Source organism: Musca domestica, unplaced genomic scaffold, assembly GCF_030504385.1.
Source record: "Musca domestica strain aabys unplaced genomic scaffold, Musca_domestica.polishedcontigs.V.1.1 227, whole genome shotgun sequence".
NCBI lineage: Eukaryota > Metazoa > Arthropoda > Insecta > Diptera > Muscidae > Musca > Musca domestica.
This window is the reverse complement of record NW_026712267.1, coordinates 64,609-79,015: the sequence shown is the minus strand read 5'-3', so window position 1 is coordinate 79,015 and position 14,407 is coordinate 64,609. Positions and strand designations below refer to the sequence as shown.

The following is a 14,407-nucleotide window of genomic DNA, read 5'->3' as shown; positions in this document are numbered from 1 at the left end:
AAGCTATAATCGTGAAATTTTAAAGAATCTCTTCTGGACCAAATAGATTAAAATCGTAGGTATAATCATGGACTTTAAAGAATATTTTCTGAAGGATCAACAGACCTATATTCATGGACCTTCGTGGATTTTTAAAAAATATTCTTCAAGGGACAAACAGGCCAAAGGATTAGCAGAACTATAATTGTGGACCTTTTTAGGAATATTTTCTAAAGGGCTAATTTTTTAAAGACGATGACGATGGTGGGCGATGTATTTGTAAATAATATTTTATGAAGAACTATAATCGTGGATTTTTAAAAACATTTTTTAAAGTACTAACAGGACTATAATCGGGAAAGTTTTTCTGAAGGACCATCAGGACAGTAGTTGTCGATCATTAAAGAATATCTTTTGAAGAATCAGCAGAGCTTTGATCGTGGTTTTTTAAAGAATATTTTCTGAAGGACCACAAGACTAAAATCATGGATATAATCATGAATTTTAACGATCGACAGACCAAACATCGTGGATTTTAAAGGATATTTTTTAAGGAACAATCGTGAATTTTTCAAAAATATATTTTCGAGGTCATTTAAAAAAATAAGGACCAACAGAAAAGTAATCATTGATTTTTTAAGATTTTTTTTCAAGGACAACCAGACCAATAGCCGTTAATTGTTTAAAAATGTTCCTTCAAGGACTAACACACCAATAATCATGATTTTTTTAAAGAATATTTTTGAAGGAACAAGAGACCAAAAATTGCGCTCCTTTTTAATTATTTTTTTTTATTTGAAGGGCCAATAGATTTTTTAAGATTTTTTTTTTCAAGGACAAACAAAAAAAACTTCGTGATTTTATTATTTTTTTTTATTTTGAGAACCAACAATTTTTCAAGGTCAATAATAGTGGATTTTTAAAGAATGTTTTTCAAGGATTAACAGATCTATAATCGTGTAATGTTCATAGAATATTTTAAAGGACCAACAGACCAAAATCGTTTCAAGATTCTCAATAATCGTGGAGAGAGTCATCAGAGCTCCAATTGCGGATTTTAAGAAATATTTTTTAAAGAGCCATCAGATTCGATTTTTAAGGACCTCAATCGTGGATTTAAAAAAATCAAGACCCCCAATCGTAGATTTTTAAAAAATATTTTTTGCAAGACTCGTTGATGCGAAATCATAAATGCTGGTTTGGTTGAGAGAAATATTTAGAAATAGCAAGTTTTGAGGAATCGCTAACTTGTTTCGTAAGATATGACCTCAAAAAAATATTGAAAATTGTGACCCTTTGTGTGTGAGGTACCTGAAGGGGTTGGAAGATATCAATCATCTCCACAACAGATTTTGCGTTAGCAAAAATATTTGGATGTTTGAAATTTGAAGAGAGTTGGATGCTTATTTCGAGTTTCATGAGCGTTTTGTTTTTTTTAATCTTGGACCCTAAGCGGGGGAGGTACCAGAAGAAATGGCCCGATCTGTACCATCTTTATAACAGATATTGTGTCAATGGAAATATTGAGATGTACCAAGTTTGAATGGAATCGGATGTTACTTTAGTGTTTTATGAGCCTAATGAATATTCTAAACTTTGACACTTTGTGGGAGAGTTACCAGAAGAAGTGGACCGATATATTCCATCTTCACACTAGACCTTGGGTTAATAAAATTATTGGGATGTGTGAAATTTGAAGACATCTGAATATTTCTATCAACACAGGATCTGTTATAAAAGCGGAAGAGATCGGAAGATTCCTTCTGGTACCTCCCCCACAAAGGGTCAAAGTTTTGAATAACCAAAACGTTTATAAAATCCGAAATAAGCGTCAAGTTCTCGTTATATTTCACACATTCCATTATTTCTACTAACACAAGATCTGTTGTGAAGATGGGATATATCGGTCTTCTCCTTCTGGTACCTCCCCCACAAAGGGTCAAAATTTTGAATATCCATGGAGCTCATAAAACGCGAAATTAACATCCGATTCCATTCAGACTTGGCACATCTCAATATTTCCATCAACACAAGGTCTCTTATAAAGATTGTAGAAATCAGACCATTTCTTCTGGTACCTAACAAAAATTAAAAAAAAAAAATAAATTCCCCGGTTATTCAGTAATCCACGATTGTGTACAGACATCCAGGTCCTTCTGAAAGTATGAAAACAATTATAAATATTGATATGTATTTACTAAAAATCTAAGATTATTACCTATTAGTCCTTCAGAAGATATGCTTAAAAAAATGCCTATTGTGGCTCTATGTGTTCTTTAGAAATTACAAGATTGTAGTTTCGACGATCCTTCCGAAAATGTTCTGCCAACATGCTATACCATTAACGGAATAAGTTTTTATAATATATATTTTTTATTTTACGTTTTATTATTTTTTATTATATTTTACGTTAATTATTTATTTCTATTTAATTGCAATCAAGGTATTTTTTGTAAGGCCAGGCAATTATTATGATAAATTTGAGCTTAATTTGTTTATATAAAGCTAAACAACAAAGATAATAACATAACGAAGGAACAAAAGATTTTGTAAGAGAAATAAGAAAAGCAAACTTTACAAGTTCGCACAGTTGTTACTTATATAAGGTGTAAATTCGTGTGACCAATTCTCTTCCCACAAAGCTTAAAATTGGTGAACCAAATAAAAAAGGCACATTTCTTCGTAGATCAATTTTAAAATCAAAGAATTTCAACAAAAAATATAACTTATATTTTGTAAACAAAAATATACGATAAGAAACATTGTATTGAATAAAAAAACACAGTTTTATATAATTTAACACTAAGTCCCAAGATGAGCAAAGGCTACCGCTTGTACAAAGGTAGTTTGTCTTTTTTCCAACATTCATGCAATACTTGTCTTTTTTCACACATAGAACCTCATCATCGTGATTATCATCATCACAACTACGCCTGATGTGTCGACGATGATTCACTGGAATCTGAGGAACCAACTATGCTCTGCATACTTGGCTCGGATTCCGAACGTTTATGGGTACGCCTTCGAATTTGTTGGGTTGCTGTCACCTTTGTTGTGGTAATACTCGACGTGGGTGTAGTATTAACACTTGACGATTGACTGATCTGCAGATCAGGTTCACTGCGTGCCAAAGCCTCTTCTACAAAACCAGTTGTAGTTGATGTATTTGTGTCCAGGACATGTTCATTCAAGCAAACATCATCTAAATCCACATCACTGTTGGAAAATAAAGCTGTTGCACCCAATTCCAATGAACTTTTCACATCTAACTCAATATCATTGTGGGTAATGTTAATTATTGCACCCTTGGAGGTGGGTGATGTGGTGATGGCGGTTGCTTTGTTTAAGACACTTGGAGCACTGTTACAGGCCGTTGTATTGTTATTGGAATTATTGTTTTTATTGTGACTCTGTTTTGGCGTGGACGTTGTTGAAGACATCGTGGATGATAAATCAGTCGTAATGGATCTTTGTAAGGGGAAATTAAAGCTACTTCCAGAATTATTTCCACTTCCAGCTACTCCGGCACTAACACTTCCTCCACCGCCCGAACCCGCAACACTACTATGTGAAGAAGGATGTGTGGGGGATGTGGCCACATCTGTACGATGACGATTTAGAATTGGTGAAGATGATGCCAAAACCGATGAGCCCACCAAACTTGCCGACCCCGGCTTCGTTGTGGCGCCCACTGGTGGCACATTTGTCATGGAACTCGGTGTCGATGTATTACATTTCTCATCCTGATGTTCTTTCATCAATTTACATGCCTTACCCAAGGCACAAATTGTCAAAGCAATTCTCATACCCAAGGCAAATAGATAAGCCAACGAAAATAATATCCATGCCGCCAAATTATTAAATGACACCGCCGAATAGATGGCCTTAATCAATACCACTGCCAGCGGGAATGGTATAAAACCCATACGCCGTGCCACCAAATCTGAGTGATCGGAAAATGCATGCTTCTGCCTTGTCTGTGTCATATCATATGCCAAGCTAGTGGTATACTCGCGATAAATGCATTCTGGTAACTCATTAAATCTCGTAATGAAAGCATGCTTGATCCAATCGATAAGAATTTCGGTAATTAAAACTGAAAAACAATCGGGTAACATTACACAGAATTGTGTTATACTCCAATCGAATTCTTTCATTGTTTGTATCATAACAATGAACAGCAGGACGGAGAGATGGAAACGTTCGCGCACATCACTGCATGTCAACTGGAAGAGGTTGTTCTTATCGAATTTCTTGAATACGGAACCTTTCAGCTCTACGAAATTGTTGGATATCATAATGGTCAGGAGGCCCTTGTTGTTCGAATTGACAGCTACATTTAGTGTGGTGGCCTGAAAAGGAGGAGAGAGCTTTGCATTAAATATGGAATTCAAAAAATAGGACGAATAAGGAAAAGTCAAAAGTCGGGCGGGGCCGACTATATGATACCCTACACCACTAGGCATCTCCACACAGTTCGATATATCGTGTTATATGAGGTCAACAGGTCCCAAGTCCTGAAGGCTAGCACCTTGGGATCTTTTTCCTACTTTTCAATTTATCGCAGATAGCTGTGGCATGTGTGGACTATTTGAACATACTGTCCAATGAGACCCCGAGGATGTACAGATATATCCTCCACAGACGTGAAGGTCTTTTCACATATGACGTAAAGTTCTTTTCACAGACGACGTGAAGGTCTTTTCACAGAAGACGTGAAGGTGTTCTCACAGAAGATGTGAAGGACTTCTGACAGAAGACGTGAAGGTCTTCTCACAGAAGACGTAAAGGTCCTCTCACAGAAGACTTGGAGGTCTTCTCATAAAAGACGTGAAGGTCTTCTCTTAGAAGACGTGAAGGTCTTCTCTTAGAAGACGCGAAGGTCTTCTCTTAGAAGACGCGAAGGTCTTCTCATAGAAGACGTGAAGGTCTTCTCATAGAAGACGTGAAGGTCTTCTCATAGAAGACGTGAAGGTCTTCTCATAGAAGACGTGAAGGTCTTTTCACAGAAGACGTGAAGGTGTTCTCACAGAAGATGTGAAGGACTTCTGACAGAAGACGTGAAGGTCTTCTCACAGAAGACGTAAAGGTCCTCTCACAGAAGACTTGGAGGTCTTCTCATAAAAGACGTGAAGGTCTTCTCTTAGAAGACGTGAAGGTCTTCTCTTAGAAGACGCGAAGGTCTTCTCTTAGAAGACGCGAAGGTCTTCTCATAGAAGACGTGAAGGTCTTCTCATAGAAGACGTGAAGGTCTTCTCATAGAAGACGTGAAGGTCTTCTCATAGAAGACGTGAAGGTCTTCTCATAGAAGACGTGAAGGTCTTCTCATAGAAGACGTGAAGGTCTTCTCATAGAAGACGTGAAGGTCTTCTCATAGAAGACGTGAAGGTCTTCTCATAGAAGACGTGAAGGTCTTCTCATAGAAGACGTGAAGGTCTTCTCATAGAAGACGTGAAGGTCTTCTCATAGAAGACGTGAAGGTCTTCTCATAGAAGATGTGAAGGTCTTCTCATAGAAGACGTGAAGGTCTTCTCATAGAAGACGTGAAGGTCTTCTCATAGAAGACGTGAAGGCCTTCGCTTAGAAGACGTAAATGGTCTTCGCATAGAAGACGTGAAGGTCTTCTCATAGAAGACGTGTAGGTCTTCTCATAGAAGACGTGTAGGTCTTCTCATAGAAGACGTGTAGGTCTTCTCATAGAAGACGTGTAGGTCTTCTCATAGAAGACGTGAAGGCCTTCTCATAGAAGACGTGAAGGCCTTCGCATAGAAGACGTGAAGGTCTTCGCCTAGAAGACGTGAAGGTCTTCGCCTAGAAGACGTGAAGGTCTTCGCCTAGAAGACGTGAAGGTCTTCGCCTAGAAGACGTGAAGGTCTTCGCCTAGAAGACGTGAAGGTCTTCGCCTAGAAGACGTGAAGGTCTTCGCCTAGAAGACGTGAAGGTCTTCGCCTAGAAGACGTGAAGTTCTTCGCCTAGAAGACGTAAAGGTCTTCGCCTAGAAGACGTAAAGGTCTTCGCCTAGAAGACGTAAAGGTCTTCGCCTAGAAGACGTAAAGGTCTTCGCCTAGAAGACGTGAAGGTCTTCGCCTAGAAGACGTGAAGGTCTTCTCATAGAAGACGTGAAGGTCTAATCATAGAAGACGTGAAGGTCTTCTCATAGAAGACGTGAAGAGACCTTGGTGGGTCTGTAATGATTACTTCAAGGAGACGGAATAACAACCTCAATTTATTCTTTCAGGGTGGAAAATAAAAAAAGAGAGAAAATTAGAATCAAAATTTAATTTTCACCACTCACCTGAAACATAATCAAGAAGCTATGCAGCACAACATAGATCAGGGCAAACAATATATGAGTGATAAGGCCAAAATGTTCACGTTTGGAATTCTTCGGTTCGGTTGCTGTCCAAAACAGGGCGTCTATGGTATCCTGACCAAATGCCGACAGCAGACGATCGCCCACCTCCAACATATTATAAAATAAATACAATTTAATTATCGATTGGCTTTTTATGATGTGATACACTCGATTTGTATCGACAGATAACATTAACAGTGTCACGGCAATCCATATCGACCCCTTTAGTAGATCACATATTTCAGCGGGTGTCAGCAGACGTTGTTTTCTCCTTCGCAAACCCAAACAGCTGGCAATCGGCCGTGTCAACATACCCCATACGGCCAATGTAAATCTTACCGGCAGGAAGGTGTGAATATACAGAAATGAATCGGCACATTGCATTATGCCGTATACCATGAAACGTTCCAAATCTCGGGGTATACGCATAAAGGAATAGATTTTCTTACGCCTCGCCGTATACCTTTCTTCATCATGCTCCAGCAAATAACCACGGGTCATTTCCAATTTGAAGAAATCCATGAATGAAGGATATTCTGATTGGGGAGAGAAAAAACAAAACGCCTTTGCTTTACTCTTTTTCTAATGAAAAATCTATGCCAAATACACAGCAGCCAGGCAGCCGGCAGACAGACACCACCACAGCCAACCCAACTGCCAAGAAAAGAAAACTCTAACAGGTTTCTTTGTCAACATACCCTCTTCCTCCTCTTCGGCTACTGCCTTTTTCTCTTTGGTTGATTTAATATCACTGTTTTCTTTGCTAGTACTCCCACTAGAACGTTTATGAATACCATCTACCACTTCTGCCGCCACCGCCGCATCCACATCCTTCAGTAGTTTCCGTTCATCATCATCAACATCTCCACCGATGTCATCTATGCGATTTGTAGTTGCATCGCCACGAAATCTAAGCTTTTTTGATGCCATTTCGAATAGATTTCACATTGAAATTAAGAATATTCTACGTAGCATTTGCAATATTTTTTTATAAATTCGCAAATTTGTGTAAATTTGAAGAATTTTTACAGCAATTTTCCGAAAATCTAATTTTATTTATTTACTCTGTGGTTTGTTTTCTATGGTTGGCATCTCTCTGAGAGATATGGTTGGCATCTCTCAAAGAAAAATAGGAGTCGGGGCAGATGGCGATAAAGATGTAGAATCAAAACAAAAAGGCCGACTTACGAAGATTGGAAAACAAACTGTGTGATAAGGGTTTTCGATACGAAAGCACGAGAGAAAAGAAAATTGAAAAACAGCTGTTTCAAATGAATAATAGTTCATTCACAATAAACATAATCAGTTGCTCTTCTGTGAATGGCAACACAGTGCTTTGAGTTAATCAAATAACGTTTGTTTGGCCTTAATTAAACCTTACAGCATTACCAAAAATTAAACGTACTCGGTCAACGTTTTTCACCGCTCAAATAAAACACATGTATTTATATGAATGCTACCAAAATATGTCGAACGTATAAAATTACAAGATTGACAATTGAACAACATTCCACAATAAAGTCATGTTCTGGGCCTCAATTCTTGTTCTGTGAAAATGTGAAATGAAAACTTTTATAAAGGAAAGAAATGTCAAATGAAAAAATTTATAAAGAAAATATTTTTCATTTCATATTTTCATAGAACAAGAATCCAGCCCCTGGTTAACTTTTTAGTTTTCTGTTTTAGATTAAATTCATCTTTGATCTTCATAACTATGGTAGAACTAAGAAGGTAAAGTCCTGCAATCATATGGTTATAATTTTTTTTAAATTCAACATGACAACATCTCATTGTCAAAATCAATATTCAAAAATCCATTGTATACACATAAAATCAGAGATGGGAATGCTAAATTGAAATGTGGTTACCTTTATTTCATTGTACCATGGAAATAACCTGTGTCTGGCATAATTGAACCTTGCAGCACTACTTAAAATTCAATGTACTTGGTCAACGTTATTCACCACTCAAGTAAAGCACGTCTATTTAGAATGTTACCGAAATTTCTAAGTTGGACTACATCAACATTGACAATTGAACAACATTCCGTAATCAAGTCATACATGACTTAAAAGGCTTATATTTCAGTTTAATGTTTTAGATTAAATTCTTACTCGACTTTCTACCCTCTAATGGCGTGAAAATGACAAAATATATGGTCGGAATTAAAAGTAATAAATTTCTTTGTAATAAATTTCTTTGAGAGAATATCCAGACATTCATTCATCTTTCGACTCATTCGACAAATAATATCAAATAAATGAAAACCATTTGTTGCACATAGTTTTGAGTAATTCTGACAGGAAGCGGGCATAGCCTCAGTGCTGTATTTTTCCAGTTTTACGAAGCTGTTCTACTTTCCATGGTAGAAAAATACAGGTAGATGCATCAACGCTTGGGAACATTGATATGTCATAAATTTTTAAATGGCTTTTCAAATATATATAAATTTTTATTTGTTTTCTTATACGACGTCATTCGGAGGTTAGTATAATACGTGTTTTTCAACAATTTTTACAAATTTAAATAATTTTTCATTCAACATTTTCAATCCCAAAATTGGTTTGACAGTTCATTGTCCCAGCAGCTGTGTCGATGCGTCTACATATATTCTTCTACCATGCTACTTTCTTATTGTACCATGGATCATACCACCCATGGTACAATAAAAAGGTAAGGTAGAGCTACCAGCTGACTACAATTTTTTCTTAGTGTGCCCGACTTCTGCAAATTTTGTGTATGTATTTATTGTTTAGACATATAAAAACAGAAAATTTTCAAAATCATTGATTGGAAGATGCGTAAATTGCGAGACGCGCATTAAAGCTATTCGTCAGTTTTGCCATTGAATTGAAAGATAGAAATGTCTAGATCATATTTTTGAAAGTAAATCCAGGCATTTCATTCGTTCTTCCCACTGTTTAGCTGATTTTAAAAATGAGAAAAAATATTGAAAAAATTAAAACAATTTGTGGCATGCAAATTTGACAGGGAGCGTGCATATCCTCAGGGCTGTATTTCTGTAGTTTTACGAAGCTGTTCTACCTCCTTATTGTACCATGATACCACCTATTAACACTTGGCTTTGAAGCAGCTATAATTTGTTTTCAGACGGTACTAATATTGGGGAGGCATATCCAATTCTGAACCGATTTTCATAAATTTGACGTAGACATTTTTATCTTTTATACCAAATAACATTGCTATAGAGTACGTGATATCACTTGGAGAAGATTTTTTCTGAAGATTTTTAATAAAAATATATATATCGCAGCCGAGTTCCGCATACTGGAAACGTACCTCAAGAAAATCACTCCATTTGGGCTGATATTAGCCACAATAAACCTGAAATCGGATTAAGGATATATATGGGAGCTATATCCAAATCTGAACCGATTTTCATAAAATTGCAAAGGTATTTCCGAGATCTATAAGATATCTGGGTCCAAATATCATTGTTGTCGAATGCATATTACGCATGTGAGGGACTCAAACACCAAATCGGATGAAACATATATATGGGAGCTAAAGCTATATGTGAACCGATTTTCACCAAATTTGATGTACTTTATTCTAGTCTGAATTCGGTTGTATGTGCCAAAATTCATATTATTTGAACTGATATTGGCCATTTGGTGCACAAATAACCCGAAATCCATTGAAGATATATATGGGAGCAATATCTAAACCTGAACCGATGTTGATAAAATTTGGCAGAGGTATTTCTGGGATGTATCTGATACCAAATATCATTCTTGTGGAGTGCATATTACGAATTTTAAAAAATTGAAAGCACACATGACTTTACCTTCTTAATTCTATCATGAGCCAACCAATTAAAAGCCAGGAAACCTTTTGTACATTTTCAAACATTTATATTTGATTGTAAAAATTTATTTACAATTTTTTACTACGATAGCGGATTTTCTCTTTGTGATTTCGAAAAAAATTAAAAAGCATTTTGTTAATATTAAAAAGTCGGCATATAGAATTTCAGACATTGTAATATTCATGGTACAATGAATTCAAGGTAGGGCAGAACTACCATATGATTTTAATTTTTTTATTTTTCTGGCTTAATATGTCAACATCATTTGTTTATGCGTGCGTAATTTTTTCAATAATAAAAAATTGTTCAGAAAATATTCAAATTTGGGTGTTTTCAAAATGCTTATTGAAACGTATGCATCGACAAAATCTACAGTTTTTGTCGCGAAATAAACCATAAGAGATATATAGAACATGATTTTGAACAGAAATTTTGACCTTTCATTCATTTTTCGCGGTTTGAAATTATTTATTCAAAATCAATGCAACAAGTCGTTTGCTTTTTTATTGTTTTGATAGTAATTCTGACATTACAAGCCAAACAGGTAGACCTCTATACTTGCAATTTTTTCAAAGTTAGCCTACCTTGTCTTCATTGTACCATGGTAATATTGTTCTTGAAAAAAAAACAATATGGTAGAATTAAGAAGGTAACCTCGTACAAATATATACAGACGGCTCCATGCTGGAACGAAGGTACCAGTGATGGTATTATGCCCAGAACCATGATAGAATCATTAAGGTAAAGTCATGCGATCATATGATTACAATTTTTTTTTCAAAATTATTCTTTCGACAAAATCTTATTGTCAAAATTTATATTAACAAAACCATTGTATACACACAATTCAGAGATGGGAACCTTTTTTCTATGCGGTGAAATTTGAAAAGGTAAGTTACAGAAAATGCAGAGATGGGTGTGCTTATTTGAAATGACTATACTTTCTTAATTTTACCATGACCAAACACAATGATTAAGCACTCACATAAGGTTCAAAAAATTGCAGAGTTTTAAGGCGGAGATTCTTACAATCAAGATGGCAGCCGAAATGGTAAAAGAACTGGGACTACACCTTTTTCAGATATAGTTCGAAATATTATCACTGGAATTCGTGGCATTTCATTTGTAGTTCGAGAATTTCATATGTAATTTGTAAAATTTCAGTTAAAAGTAGAGAATTCAATTTGTAATTCTTAAATTTCATTTATAATTCGATTTTTTCTATTTCTTCTTTGAATTACCCCTTTCGAAAATCGAATTATTTCACATGCAAATCGAATCATTTTTGTAATTCGAAAACGCAATTATGAAGCCAATGCAAGAATGTTTGCGATTTTGTTTTGTTTCCAATTCCAAATGGAACAACTCGAATTACAAATGCAATTATTCGCATTACAATTAAAACATAAATAATTACAATTTCCATTTCGAATTACATTTTAAATATTACGAATTACAAAAGAAATTCTCAAATTGACTTCAATTACATTTTAAATTAAATCTCAATAACAGTTGGTCTGTTCCATGGTAGAATTAAGAAGGTAAATTCATGCGATCATATGTTTACATTTTTTTCCAAATTACTTTCCTTTTACTATTAGACATAAATATGCCTAGCCATGATGCCAAGCTGCTTATGTACCCTCACCTTTAAATTAGTTTTGCAAATATTTGCTCTCTTCCAGAACTACAAGAATGTAAAAGTTTTTTTTTCATATTGAAGGATTTTCATCAATTTTTTACATTTTTACTAGTTTCCAGTTCCAAGACTTCTCAAAGTTGTACTAAGTATTAAGTTACACATCTTTCACTCGTTTTATTGTTAAAAAGCATTGAAAGCAAAAGATTGTTGGCTTTTCCGGAAGGGAGCTATTGTTATCAACATTGCATTACGTGTCTTACTTTACTAACTAACTTAAATGACATTTTTATAAATTCCAATTGGCAATACCTTGTGTGATGAGGCAATGCCATTGTGGAATTTGACATTTGCTTGCCATCACTTGTGTTTTTGTTATTCATTTCGCAAGTTGTCAAAAGGGTCGGGTTTGTTCGTCGGCGGCATCTGGTTGATGCAATAAATTAACACATTTTGCGTATATATAAAATAAATTATTTAATTACATAAACATATAAACGAAATATATATTAAAAATAATAAAATACGGAGAGATGAATGTTTGAAAAAAGAGAACAGTAGACAGAGTGCAGTATGCAATTTGTTGTTGTGTAATTAGAACGGGAGAATTACCAAAATTTGCCGGTTGTGGGTTCCAATTGAGTGTTCCTTTTCGGCTTGGTTTCTTATGGACATGGGAATTCTGGAGTAATGTTACGTGATTTGTGTTTTAAACACGATTGAGTAAAGCAAAACAAAACAGTCAAGAATCACAAAAACCTCTTGAAAAGGGAAGGGAGGGGAGCACACACGCTTTGCTCCGGAGATTGCGCAGTACGTGCATGTTCCAATGTTTGTTGTGCGTCCGTCCATAGTCAGCCACTTGCCAGCAGCAAAAACACGCCATAGAGAACACACGAAGGCAGCCAACAAAAAGGCAGCCAACAAAAAATATATTCCAATTTGAAGAAATCCATGAATGAAGGATATTCTGATTGGGGAGAGAAAAAACAAAACGCCTTTGCTTTACTCTTTTTCTAATGAAAAATCTATGCCAAATACACAGCAGCCAGGCAGCCGGCAGACAGACACCACCACAGCCAACCCAACTGCCAAGAAAAGAAAACTCTAACAGGTTTCTTTGTCAACATACCCTCTTCCTCCTCTTCGGCTACTGCCTTTTTCTCTTTGGTTGATTTAATATCACTGTTTTCTTTGCTAGTACTCCCACTAGAACGTTTATGAATACCATCTACCACTTCTGCCGCCACCGCCGCATCCACATCCTTCAGTAGTTTCCGTTCATCATCATCAACATCTCCACCGATGTCATCTATGCGATTTGTAGTTGCATCGCCACGAAATCTAAGCTTTTTTGATGCCATTTCGAATAGATTTCACATTGAAATTAAGAATATTCTACGTAGCATTTGCAATATTTTTTTATAAATTCGCAAATTTGTGTAAATTTGAAGAATTTTTACAGCAATTTTCCGAAAATCTAATTTTATTTATTTACTCTGTGGTTTGTTTTCTATGGTTGGCATCTCTCTGAGAGATATGGTTGGCATCTCTCAAAGAAAAATAGGAGTCGGGGCAGATGGCGATAAAGATGTAGAATCAAAACAAAAAGGCCGACTTACGAAGATTGGAAAACAAACTGTGTGATAAGGGTTTTCGATACGAAAGCACGAGAGAAAAGAAAATTGAAAAACAGCTGTTTCAAATGAATAATAGTTCATTCACAATAAACATAATCAGTTGCTCTTCTGTGAATGGCAACACAGTGCTTTGAGTTAATCAAATAACGTTTGTTTGGCCTTAATTAAACCTTACAGCATTACCAAAAATTAAACGTACTCGGTCAACGTTTTTCACCGCTCAAATAAAACACATGTATTTATATGAATGCTACCAAAATATGTCGAACGTATAAAATTACAAGATTGACAATTGAACAACATTCCACAATAAAGTCATGTTCTGGGCCTCAATTCTTGTTCTGTGAAAATGTGAAATGAAAACTTTTATAAAGGAAAGAAATGTCAAATGAAAAAATTTATAAAGAAAATATTTTTCATTTCATATTTTCATAGAACAAGAATCCAGCCCCTGGTTAACTTTTTAGTTTTCTGTTTTAGATTAAATTCATCTTTGATCTTCATAACTATGGTAGAACTAAGAAGGTAAAGTCCTGCAATCATATGGTTATAATTTTTTTTAAATTCAACATGACAACATCTCATTGTCAAAATCAATATTCAAAAATCCATTGTATACACATAAAATCAGAGATGGGAATGCTAAATTGAAATGTGGTTACCTTTATTTCATTGTACCATGGAAATAACCTGTGTCTGGCATAATTGAACCTTGCAGCACTACTTAAAATTCAATGTACTTGGTCAACGTTATTCACCACTCAAGTAAAGCACGTCTATTTAGAATGTTACCGAAATTTCTAAGTTGGACTACATCAACATTGACAATTGAACAACATTCCGTAATCAAGTCATACATGACTTAAAAGGCTTATATTTCAGTTTAATGTTTTAGATTAAATTCTTACTCGACTTTCTACCCTCTAATGGCGTGAAAATGACAAAATATATGGTCGGAATTAAAA

General features: G+C 35.4%; 2 protein-coding genes across 2 annotated transcripts; both read right to left on the bottom strand.

The window, feature by feature from the left end:
* Positions 1 to 2,686: 2,686 nt before the first annotated feature.
* On the bottom strand, positions 2,687 to 7,417 carry LOC131802709 (protein TAPT1 homolog). Its single transcript, XM_059123130.1, has 3 exons — positions 7,033 to 7,417; positions 6,275 to 6,870; positions 2,687 to 4,331 (listed from the first exon to the last, which is right to left on the bottom strand). Exons 1-3 carry the CDS (start codon positions 7,262 to 7,264, stop codon positions 2,907 to 2,909), a joined length of 2,253 nt encoding a protein of 750 aa, XP_058979113.1. The 5' UTR covers positions 7,265 to 7,417; the 3' UTR covers positions 2,687 to 2,906.
* A 4,843-nt stretch (positions 7,418 to 12,260) lies between these two features.
* On the bottom strand, positions 12,261 to 13,364 carry LOC131802708 (uncharacterized). Its single transcript, XM_059123129.1, has 2 exons — positions 12,935 to 13,364; positions 12,261 to 12,772 (listed from the first exon to the last, which is right to left on the bottom strand). The coding sequence occupies exons 1-2, from the start codon at positions 13,164 to 13,166 to the stop codon at positions 12,657 to 12,659; spliced, it is 348 nt and encodes a 115-aa protein (XP_058979112.1). The 5' UTR covers positions 13,167 to 13,364; the 3' UTR covers positions 12,261 to 12,656.
* Positions 13,365 to 14,407: the final 1,043 nt, after the last annotated feature.